At 37.9% G+C, this 17,755-nt stretch overlaps 1 protein-coding gene across 2 annotated transcripts in view; it reads left to right on the top strand.

Annotated features, from left to right (window-relative positions):
• Positions 1–1,765: 1,765 nt before the first annotated feature.
• LOC112219527 (serine/threonine-protein kinase SBK1) overlaps positions 1,766–17,755 on the top strand; it is a 50,463-nt gene continuing 34,473 nt past the window's right edge. The window contains exons 1-2 of one of the 2 annotated variants that reach the window (XM_024380845.2): positions 1,766–2,645; positions 2,768–2,889. In XM_024380845.2, coding sequence (XP_024236613.1) covers positions 2,852–2,889 — 38 coding nt within the window. In that variant the 5' untranslated portion in view covers positions 1,766–2,645; positions 2,768–2,851. Of the gene's footprint in view, positions 2,646–2,762; positions 2,890–17,755 lie in introns of both variants that reach the window. The other variant, XM_024380844.2, reaches the window with a different exon arrangement.

Raw genomic sequence — 17,755 nt, 5'->3', positions numbered from 1 at the left:
TCATCTCTTCAAAAGTATATCTGTCATTGCGAATGTCAGACTCCACTCTGTGAGGCACATCAATCTGCAGGTTGAACATGGTATGATTGTAGACTCCTAAATTGATAGTGCAGTTTGTTTAGGTGATTTCACAGCTAACTAGCTACCTTACATGCTGATATAGTCTTTGGTATTATTGTGTGTAGCTACATTTGATAGCTACCAATCTAGCTAGCCAGCCACCCCATAGAGAGCATTGCATTGTTGACCTTTTAGTCTACTTGAGCTGCAACAGATTTCCACAGCAATTTCCCATGTTGCTACCAACCTTATAATGCCAAAATGAAACAAAAAATATTGTTCTCACATATTGTTGTTATTTAACACTGTAAATTAAAGGAATCAATGGTTTTGGGAGTATTTTTCCTTTAATATTTGGTACACTCAGTATATGTCTTATTATTGTAATTACTGTATATTTTTCTTTTTTAATTAACAAAGCTAAATGTTTTTTAGATTATCACATTAATATTACTATTTGTGTTTATTCATCTTATTTCTATACATAAAATGTATTGGAATATTGACATACATTGTAATCTTTCTCCAATCACCATCACTATTGTTATCATTATTTATTTTTTACTGTTATGGTCATTATCTCACTTCGCTTTAGCAACAGTGGCTTTGTCATTCATGCTAATAAAGCTTATCAAGAGAGAGAGCGAGAGAGAGAGAACAAGTGCTGTTGCTCTATTTGTTCACAGCTCTCATGAACTTATTTGACCCACACCGCTCCCTGTTGTCATCCCACAGTATTTGACCTTCAACATGATTTATGACAACCCGGTTCCCACGGTAACCCCGAGGAAACTCTCAGCCTCATTGCTTCTTGCCCAATTCCCAGAGAGAAATCTTGAACCTCTCAAAAGGTGACAACATCTAACCGATGATATCAACTATAACTGTCTTTTCAGTACATATTCCTTGAACAGGAAAATACTGCAACAGAATACCCTGATGGCACTGATATTGTTTCAAGATATAGGCAAGTCATATTCTTTGCACTGTCATAGTTGTTACCTAGACTGGTGCTCCTTTTTCTTTCCTCTTCTGTGTGTGCAACCATCTTATTTTTTGACACCCTGTAGGCCTAGGCTGTCTTAGTTCTGGAGGAGTGGGTTTTGAGTGGAACAAGTGCACTGCCTGAGGGGGATATTTTTTTATATATTTTTGTACCTTTATTTAACTAGGCAAGTCAGTTAAGAACAAATTCTTATTTTCAATGACGGCCTAGGAACAGTGGGTTAACTGCCTGTTCAGGGGTATGATGAAGAGAGAGAGAGAGAGAGAGATGAAGAGTTCCCAGGGGTACGATGAAGAGTTCCCAACAGTTCAACTACTCTACTCACCAACCGTTCTGATCCGTGATTTCTGATGATGCTCTCAAAGGATTAGTGGAGGACTATGCTCTAAGGTTGTCCCTGTTATTCCAATCCCATTCCACCAATCTAATCTATTTGGGTTGACAAAGATGATTGGATGCTTGCCTGTTGTTAAACATGGAACCACCAACCAGTAGGCTAAATTAATTGAAAGTCATGCCCCAAATGTTACCTAATATGGACACTTGGCAAAGTCACTGTGAAGAAGTACTTGAGGGCATAAGCTTCTGAATTATGCAACAGTCATTGGTGTAGTAGACTGCTCCTATTAAGTAAAACTCATATAAAAACTAGGCGCTAGGACCCAGTGCACGTTAGCGCTGCTGCTGCCAGAAGATGGAGACTAGACGGGAGGGAACAAGAGGAAGAGGCAAAGCAAGAGGATTTACTCCGCCCAATTCTGTCCTCGTGAGATAAGACATTTTTGTTTGGACGTCTATGAGAGCGTGTCGGATTACGTGAAGTTTATTTGATCGAATATGCATTTCATAATGTTTAGGCTGTTGCAAATGTAATGATATAAGTGGATGAACGTGGCATTCCGGCAACTTTCAGAAAAACTGCTTAGTTGTCCCTGTTGTTCACACGTGTATCTGCTCTCTCATTGGCTAGAATTGTCCCACCTGATCTCGTCTGCCTTCAATAATTGAGGACATGTATTTCCATTGTTAGAGCGGTCCCTCGGCTATCTTGTAGGCTAAATAGAACATATCATCTTTGGGAACAATGAAAGAGCTGTCTGGTAGTGCCACAAGAGAGATTGAGATTGTGAACAGTTGTGAAAGGGATAGTAAAAAACGAAACACATATTCCCTTGCTTGGAGTAACAGACAATACCAGCCTGACGCATCGAGGAGAAATTGAAACACAGTGAATAGGTGCAGATAGAGAGTCGGGTCATTTTCCACGCAGGTTGAAAAGTATGCCGCAAATGAATGAATTTCATGTGGTGCTGAATTGGGTCATGCAGACCACAAGAAAAGCGAAAGACACACACACCCGCCTCCCGTTGCCTTGCAGGTTGAGCGGTGTGCGCTTTCCATAGAGGAACGGAGCATCTTGCCACCCATTACCAAACCGTAGAAGATAACGGTGTCAGTTCTCCAGTGGCACCGAATAATCCAAAACAGAAGAGTGTCTTTAAGCACGGAACCAATCAGAGAATTACCAACACAGACGAGAAAACGAGACACAAACCCGGACCGCAATTCAGTTCACAGTGTAGGCTATACTTTTGTTCAGATGAAATAACACAGCGTAATTGTGCTTTTATTATAGACTGTCATATTATTGACTCATTCGTTAATGTTGAAATATGATTCATTTAATTTAAATCAGAATAGATCTAAAACAGGAGATATCGTCGACCAGACCCCAGTGAATCAACCGGTCAATTGAAGAGTGCAGGTGCTCCTTGCACCGCGCGAATGCAGGACCACGGAGGAGAGAGACAGGTCGCTAGCAGGTGAGTTTGGTTTCAACATCTGATCAGATTATCACACACAGATCATTTGAAAGTTACCTGATTAACATAGGCTAGCCATACATCGTGTAAGATATGATGCAATGGCAATTTAAATCATATGAACCGTTATTTATTGGTCAGTATAGGGTTTGTTTGTAGGCCTATGATGCTTTAGGCTATATGCATCACAGAGAAAGATCCCTAATATTTTTTGAAAAGTGCATCATTTTTTTGGTGTAGTCTGAAGATTTCCAGTTGACTTGATTGTGGAATATTCATTCAGCAGATTGGGGTCATTAGGCCTATTTCCCATATATTTAAGGAACATTTTCTCTGTACTTTAACTATTCACCATGCAATGTGTTTTCTTTGAGGAAAAGGTGACATCTTCATGATAGCTTTAAGGGGCAAGGGTATGAGGTCAGGTCAATGTAAAAGTGATCTCTTCTGAACCAAACTCACTGCGACAACACCACCATCCTTTTCATCCCCCAACATGTATTAATCTAGTGCCTGTACATTTTAAATCAGGCAAAATTTCCTTTACCGGGCAGCACTCTGCATTTGCTATTCAGTACCATTATACACAAACAGATTAACAAAATTGGCACTCAGGAGGCATCATAAAGTGAGTGTACAGTCTGGTCAGTGGTGGTAATATATCACTGGTAATGCCCTGAAATGCATTTAAATGAGTGTCTGACTCTATTGAACAAAAAACAATAAAAGCCGCAAGCCTTCTGGGGAGTAATGCACTCTAAATGATGACAGCGAAGAGTTGGACATTCATTTAATTCACCTTGTATTGCTTGATGACAAAACAATTCTTCCTTGCCTTGACCTTGTATGGCAATAACAGTACCATACTTTGTTTAAACCTTTACACACGTGGAAATTGGCCTATATGGATAGGGCCAAATGTAAATGTTTCTAACTGAATAAATATGGTAGCAATTGAAAGAGAACACTTTGGAGATTATGGAGAAATTATCAGACCAAAGTTGAGGAGACAACAGTTCTCCTAACTGAAGACTAAATTCAAACATTAAAACTGTTAATTTTATGTGCATTTTACATTTACTGTACTTTTTGCAACATTTGTCAATAATGGAATCTGAAAATACTCCGGATACATTCAGTAACATAACAATATTCATGAAAATGTTGAGGTAGGTGCAGCATATAAGAAAAAAATATTCCAAAGGTTTGAGTGAGAGGCCTTAACTGGTGTCTCCAAGTGGACACACATCTGTCCAAACTGTGCACAGTTCCTTCGTAATTTCAATGCACTTTTATGACTCAAGGAAAGTGCCTTCAACTATAAAGGTGCTTTTCTTTAAGCTCCTAGCTTTGCCATTGAGGAACTGAAGTAGGTAAACTTATCGTTTTCTGTTTGGAACACAGCTCTGCATCCCCACCATCAAACAATTACTGTTGTTGTTTAGGCAATCCCACAAAAACGTCCATTATAAATCTCAGTCTGGGTCAGGTGGGCATCATTTGTGAACATGACTAGCTAAGATTCACTAATATGATCTTAGTGTTAGGCTTTCACAAGGCACTTCAACTAAACATATTGTAACTTTGGTGCACATAGAATGGACTCATGAGTGCAAATTTCCTTCAAAATATGACAAACAGGCTCACTCTGTTTAGGACAACCTAGGGTATGACGCATGTCATCCTTGTAACTGGAAATCAAACATAGCGATCATAAATGTTGATATTGTAAATGGCATGATGTTGAAATATGGAAATGCGAAGTTCATATTTGGACTCATGGGTGTGTGGTTGCATCCAAGGTCAGCCATACAGGGATTGTTACAGCCAAACCAATGGTCAAGGACATCAGCTACACCTGCACATCTATGCAATATCATCAGACAAAATGAGAGAAAACCAAATAAAACAGACAAACAAGGAATATTCAATGACCTTAAAATACACTATACCCAATTCCAAGAATCAACACCTTTTATTTATTATCATACAAAGAAAGCCTGTGTAAATGGTTAGTGGGTTTGGACGCAGGTTAATGTTTATTGTCATACAGTGCCTTGCAAAAGTATTCGGCCACCTTGAACTTTGCGACCTTTTGCCACATTTCAGGCTTCAAACATAAAGATATAAAACTGTATTTTTTTGTGAAGAATCAACAACAAGTGGGACACAATCATGAAGTGGAACGACATTTATTGGATATTTAAAACTTTTTTAACAAATCAAAAACTGAAAAATTGGGCGTGCAAAATTATTCAGCCCCCTTAAGTTAATACTTTGTAGCGCCACCTTTTGCTGCGATTACAGCTGTAAGTCGCTTGGGGTATGTCTCTCTATCAGTTTTGCACATCGAGAGACTGAAATTTTTTCCCATTCCTCCTTGCAAAACAGCTCGAGCTCAGTGAGGTTGGATGGAGAGCATTTGTGAACAGCAGTTTTCAGTTCTTTCCACAGATTCTCGATTGGATTCAGATCTGGACTTTGAATTGGCCATTCTAACACCTGGATATGTTTATTTTTGAACCATTCAATTGTAGATTTTGCTTTATGTTTTGGATCATTGTCTTGTTGGAAGACAAATCTCCGTCCCAGTCTCAGGTCTTTTGCAGACTCCATCAGGTTTTCTTCCAGAATGGTCCTGTATTTGGCTCCATCCATCTTCCCATCAATTTGAACCATCTTCCCTGTCCCTGCTGAAGAAAAGCAGGCCCAAACCATGATGCTGCCACCACCATGTTTGACAGTGGGGATGGTGTGTTCAGCGTGACGAGCTGTGTTGCTTTTACGCCAAACATAACGATTTGCATTGTTGCCAGAAAGTTCAATTTTGGTTTCATCTGACCAGAGCACCTTCTTCCACATGTTTGGTGTGTCTCCCAGGTGGCTTGTGGCAAACTTTAAACGACACTTTTTATGGATATCTTTAAGAAATGGCTTTCTTCTTGCCACTCTTCCATAAAGGCCAGATTTGTGCAATATACGACTGATTGTTGTCCTTTGGACAGAGTCTCCCACCTCAGCTGTAGATCTCTGCAGTTCATCCAGAGTGATCATGGGCCTCTTGGCTGCATCTCTGATCAGTCTTCTCCTTGTATGAGCTGAAAGTTTAAAGCTTGGGAAATCTTTTTGTATCCAAATCCGGCTTTAAACTTCTTCACAACAGTATCTCGGACCTGCCTGGTGTGTTCCTTGTTCTTCATGATGCTCTCTGCGCTTTTAACAGACCTCTGAGACTATCACAGTGCAGGTGCATTCATACGGAGACTTGATTACACACAGGTGGATTGTATTTATCATCATTAGTCATTTAGGTCAACATTGGATCATTCAGAGATCCTCACTGAACTTCTGGAGAGAGTTTGCTGCACTGAAAGTAAAGGGGCTGAATAATTTTGCACGCCCAATTTTTCAGTTTTTGATTTGTTAAAAAAGTTTTAAATATCCAATAAATGTCCTTCCACTTCATGATTGTGTCCCACTTGTTGTTGATTCTTCACAAAAAAATACAGTTTTATATATTTATGTTTGAAGCCTGAAATGTGGCAAAAGGTCGCAAAGTTCAAGGGGGCCGAATACTTTCGCAAGGCACTGTAAGTCTTGTCCTGGAGGGAGAATGGAGCGATTACAAAAAAAAAATATTTTATTTTTTTTATTTATTTATTATAATATTTTTTTAAATTCTCGTTAGTAGGGACGTCAAACGTTCAGTCTGCTGCAAAGGACCTATGGATGCTCTAGTCTAGAGCACCTGGTTAAATTGGGCTTAGGAGGATGTTTTTGAATCTCTAAATGGTTAAACTTGTGAAATATTTGATAATTAAAATATGCGAGTTTGCTTTATTTACTATCATCCTAAATTAAAATATTGAATTATTTTGTCATATCTAATTAATGTACAGTATATTACGCTACTTTACATGACGTGGACAATATGTGATACTACATTACACAAGCTGACATTTTGACCACATCGAATTGGGAGGGAAATTACACATCCTTTTTACCTCAGATTGCTGATGTTAGTATAAAAGCTTATAGTCAAAATGACATGAGCAATTCCTTAAAACAGATCAATATCTTTGGCTTTGTACTGTTGATTTTGTCATACTCGCTGGGGGTTGCAGGACTTAGAACGCAGCTATCATTTTCTTTCTGAAATGGAATGGATCATTTGGACGGTCTCTTTTTATAAATGTCGCTGGCCACACACCAATACACAGATTTGAAAGTCAAACTTTAGTCACTGTTGATATCCTATGGCCAGTCTTGATTTGTTGAAGTTAACAGAAAAAGCTGTTTGTTCTCTTTTTCCGTGATGGCGGTCACCCAAAATCAACATCTGCCATTCCAAAATATAGATAGAAGCCTTCTACAAATTCTCATCTAACCAACATGTACAGTGGCTTGCGAAAGTATTCACCCCCCTTGGCATTTTTCCTATTTTGTTGCCTTACAACCTGGAATTAACACAGATTGTGAAACAAACAAGAAATAAGACAAAAAAAACAGAACATTTGAGTGTGCATAACTATTCACCTGCCCAAAATCAATACTTTGTAGAGCCACCTCTTGCAGCAATTACAGTTGTAAGTCTCTTGGGGTATGTCTCTATAATCTTGGCACATCTAGCCACTGGGATTTTTGACTACTCCAGCTCCTTCAAGTTGGATGCGTTCCCCTGGTGTACAGCAATCTTTAAGTCATACCACAGATTCTCAATTCTATTGAGGTCTGGGCTTTGACAAGGCCATTCCAATACATTTAAGTGTTTCCCCTTAAGCCACTCAAGTGTTACTTCATTTTAGCAGTTAGGGTCATTGTCCTGCTGGAAGGTGAACCTCCGTCCCAGTCTCAAATCTCTGGAAGACTGAAACAGGTTTCCCTCAAGAATTCCCCTGTATTTAGCACCATCCATCATTCTTTCAATTCTGACCAGTTTCCCAGTCCCTGCTGATGAAAAACATCCCCACAGCGTGATGCTGCTGCCACCATGCTTCACTGTGGGGATAGGGTTCTAAGGGTGATGAGAGGTGTTGGGTTTGTGCCAGACATAGCGTTTTCCTTGATGGCCAAAAAGCTCAATTTTAGTCTCATCTGACCAGAGTACTTTCTTCCATATGTTTGGGGAGTCTCCCACATGCCTTTTGGAAAACACCAAACGTGTTTGCTTATTTTTTTATTTAAGCAATGGCTTTTTTTCTGTCCACTCTTCCATAAAGCCCAGCTTTGTGGAGTGTACGGCTTAAAATGGTCCTATGGACAGATACTCCAATCTCCGCTGTGGAGCTTTGCAGTTCCTTCAGGGTTATCTTTGCTCTCTTTGTGGCCTCTCTGATTAATGCCCTCCTTGCCTGGTCCGTGACTTTTGGTGGGCGGCCCTCTCTTGGCAGGTTTGTTGAGGTGCCATATTCAATTTTTTAATAATGGATTTAATGGTGCTCCATGGGATGTTCAAAGTTTTGGATATTTTTTTATAGCCCAACCCTTATCTGTACTTCTCCACAACTTTGTCCCTGACCTGTTTGGAGAGCTCCTAGTGGTGTTGCAGACTCTGGGGCCTTTCAGAACAATTGTGTTTGTATATATACTGAGATCATGTGACACTCCGATTGCACACAGGTGGACTTTATTTAACTAATTATGTGACTTTGGAAGGTAATTGGTTGCACCAGATCTTATTTAGGGGCTTCATAGCAAACGGGGTGAATACATATTCTCTCTCCAGTTTTTTTTATTTGTAATTTTTAAATAAAAAACATTTTACCACCTTTTCTCCCCAATTTCGTGGTATCCAATTGTTAGTAATTACTATCTTGTCTCATTGCTACAACTCCTGTCATGGAAATGTCCTGTATTACCAAATCATGAGAGAGCAAACCACACACAAGTCATAGTTACAGTGGGGCAAAAGAGTATTTAGTCAGCCACCAATTGTGCAAGTTCTCCCACTTAAAAAGATGAGAGAGGCCTGTAATTTTCATCATAGGTACACATCAACTATGACAGACAAAATGAGGGGGGGGAAATTGAGAATCACATTGTAGGATTTTTAATGAATTTATTTGCAAATTATGATGGATAAGTATTAAGTATTAATACGTATTTGGTCACCTACAAACAAGCAAGATTTCTGGCTCTCACAGACCTGTAACTTCTTCTTTAAGAGGCCCCTCTGTCCTCCACTCGTTACCTGTATTAATGGCACCTGTTTGAACTTGTTATCAGTATAAAAGACACCTGTCCACAACCTCAAACAGTCACACTCCAAACTCCACTATGGCCAAGACCAAAGAGCTGTCAAAAGGACACCAGAAACAAAATTGTAGACCTGCACCAGGCTGGGAAGACTGAATCTGCAATAGGTAAACAGCTTGGTTTGAAGAAATCAACTGTGGGAGCAATTATTAGGAAATGGAAGACATACAAGACCACTGATAATCTCCCTCGATCTGGGGCTTCACGCAAGATCTCACCCCGTGGGGTCAAAATTATCACAAGAACAAAAATCCCAGAACCGCACGGGGGGACCTAGTGAATGACCTGCAGAGAGCTGGGACCAAAGTAACAAAGCCTACCATCAGCAAGGGCATTGAAGATGAAATGTGGCTGGGTCTTTCAGCATGACAATGGTCCCAAACACACCGCCTGGGCAACGAAGGAGTGGCTTCGTAAGAAGCATTTCAAGGTCCTGGAGTGGCCTAGCCAGTCTCCAGATCTCAACCCCATAGAAAATCTTTGGAGGGAGTTGTAAGTCCATGTTGCCCAGCAACAGCCCCAAAACATCACTGCTCTAGAGGAGATCTGCATGGAGGAATGGGCCATAATACCAGCAACAGTGTGTGAAAACCTTGTGAAGACTTATAGAAAAAGTTTGACCTCTGTCATTGCCAACAAAGGGTATATAACAAAGTATTGAGAAACTTTTGTTATTGACCAAATACTTATTTTCCACCATAATTTGCAAATACACTCATTAAAAATCCTACAATGTGATTTTCTGGATTTTTTTTCTCATTTTGTCTGCCATAGTAGAAGTGTACCTATGATGAAAATTACAGGCCTCTCTCATCTTTTTAAGTGGGAGAACTTGCACAATTGGTGGCTGACTAAATACTTTTTTGCCCCACCGTATATCATAAAGTCCATATTTAATTATATGAGCTTCACCATAGCCCTCTGACTCTCAGATCAATTCAGTGACTATAAATGAATTCTTTGAGAGTGCTTACAAAACAGTTCTTAGTATCATTTATAGCCAAGACACACCCATCTCAACTCACATGACGAATAACAGATCTTAGGATCATTACACAAAGAACCTTTTACTTGAAAGAGGAGTATATTTATAGCATTAGCTATAAATTATTGTTCAGTTTAGTCTCCTAAACGAAGTTCCTATCTCGCTCTTGGTACAGCATAGTACTAAACCATTACCTCATCCAATGGAATATATCAATTGTCAGTTCTAGATATTCCCATCTCAAATACACCCCCTCCTGGACAAGCTCACCGAGACAGTGAGCCTCTTAGGTCATCTACTAGATCAAGATAAGGGCAACCTCAGAGGGGACATGTAATAGTTACAGACACATTCCCATAAGAAGACAAGCCGGACCTCTTCCCTCTCTGGGTCCCTAGTGACTAAGCCCTAGCAGAGAAGGGATAACTGCAAACTGCCAACAGTATTATCCAAAAGAAAACATCCTAACATACATATCTCACCTAAGCCTTATTATGTAAATAAAACATCTTATTTATGAATGTAACCGAACTATTTCTGATTCATCCCTAACATTCCCCTCCAAGGGATATTGTCTCTTCTGGAGAATCAGAACATTAACTACATACTTAATATTTAAAATAAAATAAAAAATCAAATCCATTCAATGTCAAATACCTTAGCTTATATGTAAGCTTTCTCCCTTCGGAAACTAAGTTTACAACCTTTATTCTACAAGACTGACTTGCACATATTTAATAACACAGAATAATCCATTTGAGGAAAATAAAAACATAACATAGAAATGCTCCCTAAATTACATGAGAACCAGTATCTAAACACAGTCCTCATCACAACATATAGGACAGTCATCCCTCTAAGTTCTTATGCTCAGAGATGTAGTCAGGAATAGAGAATAGGTCAGGGAAATCATTCATATTCCAAATCATAATTAACAACCCAACTATTTATCCAACCAAAATTTAGAATGACATTCCTCAGTGATTCAAATTGGTCTTATCACTCAAAGTAAAAAACTCAATTTAATACACATCAATATTAGCAGAATTTACATTCATATTAACATTCAAGTATAATTATACCATAATTCTACTATTAACTTTTTAAATCGTGATTATAATACAGATCAGTATCTCAATGCATTCCAAATTACTATAATTTTACATCGTGTAGACCTCTACAATCAACCTGATACCACAGAAGTCTAAAACAATTTTATTGGCACAGTTGACCAACCCCCTCTCACAGGCATTTATTCTTCTGGCGTCCTTTTCGTTCTTCTTCAGATAGCTTTACATTTCAAAGTGCATGGCCCATGATAATGTCCCAATTTCAATGTCTCATCTTTACCACTCATTATGTCTTGTCCATTCATCAACCAGTATACCAGCAACATAAGAAAAGGTTAGAACAGATCTCTCTCCATGCTCACTCCACATGGACTCCTCTCATGCTCCTGAGAGAAACATGAAAGAAAAGCAGTTGATAGCTTAGATCTGATACTGTACACCGATTTCTGGCTTGGTTCCTTTCTCTCAGTAGAAGTGGTTTGGAAGGGCCTTATTCAATGCCTTTGTCACTCTTCTTCAGCCAGTTACAGGGGGTTTTGAGGTACACACACTTCTGTCCAAATATCTCTTCCATGCATTAAGATACTGTCTGATGTCACTTTTCATGATAACCTCGAAAGAACAGATCAGAACACCAGTTTAGTTCAGTTCATTAACTACATGATAAAATATTACTTTTACCAATTATTCTTAATACACATATCTAAACATATTTCAAAGAGAAAATATATACTCCGCATCACTGTCAACTCCATCGTAGAGCCAAGGATCAAGAAGTTAGACTTATATCCCCTCGGGAATAGAACAGAACAAACACAACAATACAACACACTCCACATATCACTCAAGGTGTATAAACTTCAATCCAAAACCTCAAAAAACTGAATCCTCCCCCATGTTTTACACATATCTCTCCATGAGAGTAATGTAAAAAACAAACTACTTACTGGAAAAAAATAAAACAAAATTTCAAATAACCTAATCAAATAAAAATCACTAAACTGAAAAAACCCATATGGTCATAGAAAAATAGACTTAAAGCAGCATACCCTTAGTTAAAAGCAATGCCCTCTCCTTCTTCACATTGGTCCAAATTACAAATATGGCTAAGAACTATAAACTCAAACATATTTATCAATAACACAAATTATCTTGAAATCAGTATTACAAATGACCATAAATTCATTATCCAAATGGCATTCCAATGAGGGTGATCAATCCACAACGGAAGGTCATTAGAGGTCATAGGTCATACAAAACCTTTCAAATAAGTGTTTTTTACTATATTAGACAAATTACAAAAAATAGTCAATTATTTCCTACTTGCTTATATCTCAGTTTCTCAGTACATTCCTTTATTTAAAGAATTAACGTGTTTAATTAAAACTCATAAAAAATTCCATGTGCGTGCATGCCCCTTTAAGATACCTTTGCACTAAAACAAATGGAAAACTCACCAAACCCAAAGGATTTTTTAAAAACAAATCAAACATAGTATTTTTTTAAACACCAACAAATAGTCATAACAAATGTTTTGTGTGTGTGTATTTGCAAACCTTAATGAAAAAACAAAAAGTTCCAGGCCCTTTTCAATTTGGTAGTTTATGGCCTCAATCTCACTCACTCTCCCCAAGATTATAGTCCCAGGAAACATTTCAAAGAGAGACCATGAAACACCCATTTTCCCAGAAAAAACACAAAACACTTTGTTAGTATTCATTATACTACATCGATTCAGAAACTCAAGTGAACTATAAACCAAACCTAATGATAATTCCACTGTACCTCAAATCATTAATCATACGTTTTAATCAACATCAATGTATATGTATGCTTAAATGAACATGCTACCCTTAGATACAATTATCTTGATATCAGAACTATCTAAATGTAATACTTTTTTCCTCTGTCGCAAATGTAGTACATTTCTCAGCGTAAGGAATCAGTAATTTAATCCCAGGCATTTAGTAAACATGTAAACGTGTTCTCCCACGGCTCATTCAATTTACATATTTTAGATAACTTCCATCCATCCTAGAAGAAAGAATCGTACTCAAACACATCAGATAATACAATGTTTAATTAAGTAAAATCAACTCCTAAAATCAACAATAAACAGTAAATAAATAAACAAACCCCTTTAATCAGCAATCTAATAATTTCAACCTGTTGATATACATTTAGTAAAAACTATCCTGATAAAAATCAAAACAACCTTTTTTCCACTCATATCCACAATGTTTTCATTCCCCAAAGGTCAATACTGTTCAGCTCGTACATTAATGATCTTCCTTCTGTCTGTACAGGGTCTGAAGTTCCAATGTATGCAGATGATACAGTGGTACATGCATGCAAATAACAAACAACAAACTTCACAAGAACACACTACTATAATGGTTCAGATGACAAAATTGCTCAGAGACTCATGTTTACATCTCAATAAAATAAAACACAGTCTGCATGTTCCTCAAAAAACAACAATTGATGCCCCTGAGACAAATGTCTATGTATCAGGGGAAAAGCTCCTGGTGGTATCTGATTTTAAGTACCAAGGCATCACCGTGCTTCTACACCTGCATTGCTTGCTGTTTGGGGTGTTAGGCTGGGTTTCTGTACAGCACTTTGAGATATCAGCTGATGTACGAAGGGCTATAATAAATAAATTCGATTTTTTGATTCAAACTTGATTTCAACCTCTCTTTTAAAAAGAAAATAAAAAAGGTAACTCAAATAACCAAATTCAACCGAGCTAATTTCCCAAAACATATGCAATTGGTTTTGACTATAGAGGTAACAAAACTATAATTCAAATCTATGATACTCCCCCACTTAACATACTACCTTACTAGTTTGGCTCAAGCTTGCTTTATAACATTAATACCCATTCAGTCCTCTGCCAACAGGCTCTCAAACTACTTGTTAGGAAACCCAATAGCTATAGAAAGCATAAGCTCCTGAGTTGGAAAAAATCTTATGCAATACACTGACTCCTATCTTGTATTCAAGATTCTAAATGTCCAGGCTCCCTCACTCTCAGTACTTTTATTGAAAAGAAAACCCAAACTTTATTTTAACAGCATACGAAATGACTGTATAGTTCCTTTAAAGAAAAGTACCTTTAGTCAATCTGCTTTCAGTGTGAGAGTTAACCATGTCTGGGATACCCTGCCATTAGACACACACACAACTGTGATTAAGGATGCACTGTCCCTGTAAAAATAAAAACTACTCAAACTGCAATCAACTTTAATGACCTGACATTGTTCCACATAATGGAAACAGATTATAATGTTAGACTACATGAACTTTCTTGCTCAAATTCACTGGTGTTCACTAAACAATCAAACCAAGAATCAATAACCATCAGAATACATTATCACAATGTTTCCTTACACACACCTGAATCACTTTCAGCTCAACATATCCTATTTCTTTTTTCAAATTTAACCCCTCTCATTTCAACGTTTTTCCTTACCTCTATCGTAAGATTAAAACCAAACTTTACAACTTTCTCTTCTCTTTCCTCTTCACACTTATTAAATGTCCAAGACTTTAAAAATAACACACACAGCGCCAAAATTATAACATGTGTCAGTCAATCCATAAGAATGAAAAACATTTTGGTGGGCACCGCTCTATCGCCATTATCTCTCCACTACTATTTAGAATTTCTTTAATTTAGGTAACTGTCTCCTCTATTGATACAGTCATTTAAATACGACTCAATTCTCAATGCATTATTCCAGCAGATAATTTAGGGAACAGACACGGTCTTGCGTCAAAATTCGCTTCGCTATTATTTTAAGTTGAATGAATGAGTCTTTCAATTTGAACCAAACAAGCTATTTAAAACATTCCGTTTATATCTTCACCAAACACTAGCGACCGTATCTTTCCAGGCAAAACATACAAATAGTTGAATAACAATCAAAAACTCAGATTTTAGTTAGAGCATTGGTTGGGAACCAAACCCGGGCCTCCAACTTAGACGGCAGCTATACTCACCACTATACCACCAACGCAATGTGATTGACTAAGATTTTCCGCAAATAAACCCACTTTACAATTGTCTGTATTCGTAAAATCAAGAACCGTCACTGTCGGCAATTCCCAGAAAAATAGCCCTAATTTAAAGGCCCAAGCGTTTCTCCGGGTATGATTCTCACATGCCAAATGAATAGATTAGCAATCAAATAATAAAATCGACATTTATAGACTAGGAAACAGATCTTGCGCCTTTTAGTAAAAGTAGATTGTTTTCTCTTGCAACGTATTTCAATTAATTTACTACATCACATTAATCACGCAATGATAATTAGTTTGATGGAAAACCTTAGGCTTTGTATGTCATTATCAATTACGTCTAGATTCCCTCTTAATTCGCTCTAATTTATGGAAAACAGTTTATTCAATAAATCCCGCAACTCCTCTCATACTGTGAAGAAAAAATAAAACATTTTCAGACCTTAAGGGCAGTTTTATTTCAAATGTTGTACCCAGATGGAAATAATCCAATAAGCGTTTTATAGTTACATCGTAAGGGTAAGATAACCAGAAGTGGACACACTCTAATCAGTTTCTAGAGCTCAATTTCCCAGATTTTGTAGACTAATAATAATAGTTTAATAGTGCTTAATCTCATCTTTATCAAATGATCCATTAAAGATACCAACTCAAAACCTACATACGTCTACGAATGGGTGGTTTAAATTGTATCTAATTATATTCTCTGCATTAGTTTATCAAATCTCTAGTAATTATTATACACACATACAATTTATCATAATTTCAAATATTCACAGAATCCATATAAAACGTAAGAAAATCTTAGGTGGTCAGACGCTCATACAGAACATCAGAACATACTTGAAAGGTTACCCACACAAAGTCAACCAACCCCGCTCATACAAATATTACCTAGTGATCCCATAACAAAATACTCACACAGTAACCCAGGGCATACCTGGCTAGCACATTTAAAATAATTGGAATTCACCACTTCTGAGGGTCACTTAGACAGTCACACAGACACACAGAATGTGGTCCTTCTTCCAATAGGGCTTCACCAAGTATCATGTTTCACACAGAACACACAGTCACCCTGGCCCCTCACCCCCACAGACCGCACCAATCCCCACTGTGATCAATTCAGTGTCAGGACAGCTCTTGGTCAACCGCAACCGGACAGTGGCAGAGCATATTTGAGTCCACAAACTCTCAGATTACTCTCCTCTGACTTGGGCCTTGCTTACGCCTCCAAGGCGTCCTCCTTACAAAGGAATTCACACTCAGAGTATACGTAACAGAGGCATATTTAAAAAACTCGACCTCAAGTGTGAGTGGTTCGCTCACCTCTTTCTTTAAAAAAAACTCAGTTCGAGATGTGCTATCCACTCAGCTCGCTTCCTCTCAGATCAAAGGTTGGTCCATCTGCTTCGTTCCCGAAATGTGGTTTCCCTAAGATCCCAAGTTTGAGGGATCCCTCGTGCACGATTTATTTACCTAGATCATCAGGAACGGTCACCGAGTGAAGATTCACACCCTGTCCTCGTCGCCAAATGTCGTGGAAATTTCCTGTATTACCAAATGATGAGAGAGCAAACCACACTTATGTCAGAGTTATATCATAAAGTCCATATTTAATTATATGAGCTTCACCATAGCCCTGTGACTCTCAGATCAATTCAGTCTGTTTGTTTTTTGAATAAGGTTCTTTTTTTCCATTTCACTTCACCAATTTGGACAATTTTGTGTATGTCCATTAAATGAAATCCAAATAAAAATCCATTTAAATTATAGGTTGTAATGCAAAAAAAATGGAAAACCACCAAGGGGGATGAATACTTTTGCAAGGCACTGTCTGATTAATATTGTTGCACATGTACTGTATGTGTAAATATGTTTAGGTTTTCAATATATCACAAACAGTTTTTCATATTAATTGTTAATTTGGACACTTAACTGTATTTTGACATTGGGCTATTTATCAATATGTCTTGTTAACAGAAAGCAGCGAAAGCATCAAGTTTCATGAATATAAATTGAACCTCCAGGTTATTGTACTTAATCAAGTAAAAACTGCTGAATGAGTCCAAAAACATGCTGTGATGCGATTTTCTTGTATGATATACCAGAAATCACCAAGATAATCTAGCTGCAAAGTCAGAATTGGCTATATTGTAAAAGTTCAGGATTTTTTGTTGTTATTTCTTTTTGTTAGGGCTAGGCATTAGGGTTAGCAGTGTGGTTAGGTTTCAAATCAGATGTTATGACTTTGTGGCTGTGCTAGCTAGTGACCACTGCAGAGCTGCTTCCAGAACAAGATTCATGACGAGAAAAGCTGACCTGTAGTTTAGACATCCGTCTTACTCCAAAACAAAAATGTAATAGTTAAATAAGTAGTGTCTAATACAAATAATAAGCAGAATGTCAGGTGTTAGGGCTGGGCTGGAACAGAAACCTGCACAACCAGTAGATCTCTAGGAGCAAGGTTGGCCGTGCATGTTCTAGGCCTATGCATTGTTACTTTAACAGAATTGTTGTAGTCCTACAACCA

This window comes from Oncorhynchus tshawytscha, linkage group LG25 (assembly GCF_018296145.1).
Source record: "Oncorhynchus tshawytscha isolate Ot180627B linkage group LG25, Otsh_v2.0, whole genome shotgun sequence".
Lineage (NCBI taxonomy): Eukaryota > Metazoa > Chordata > Actinopteri > Salmoniformes > Salmonidae > Oncorhynchus > Oncorhynchus tshawytscha.
The sequence above is the reverse complement of the archived record's forward strand: the minus strand, read 5'-3'. Positions and strand labels throughout refer to the sequence as shown.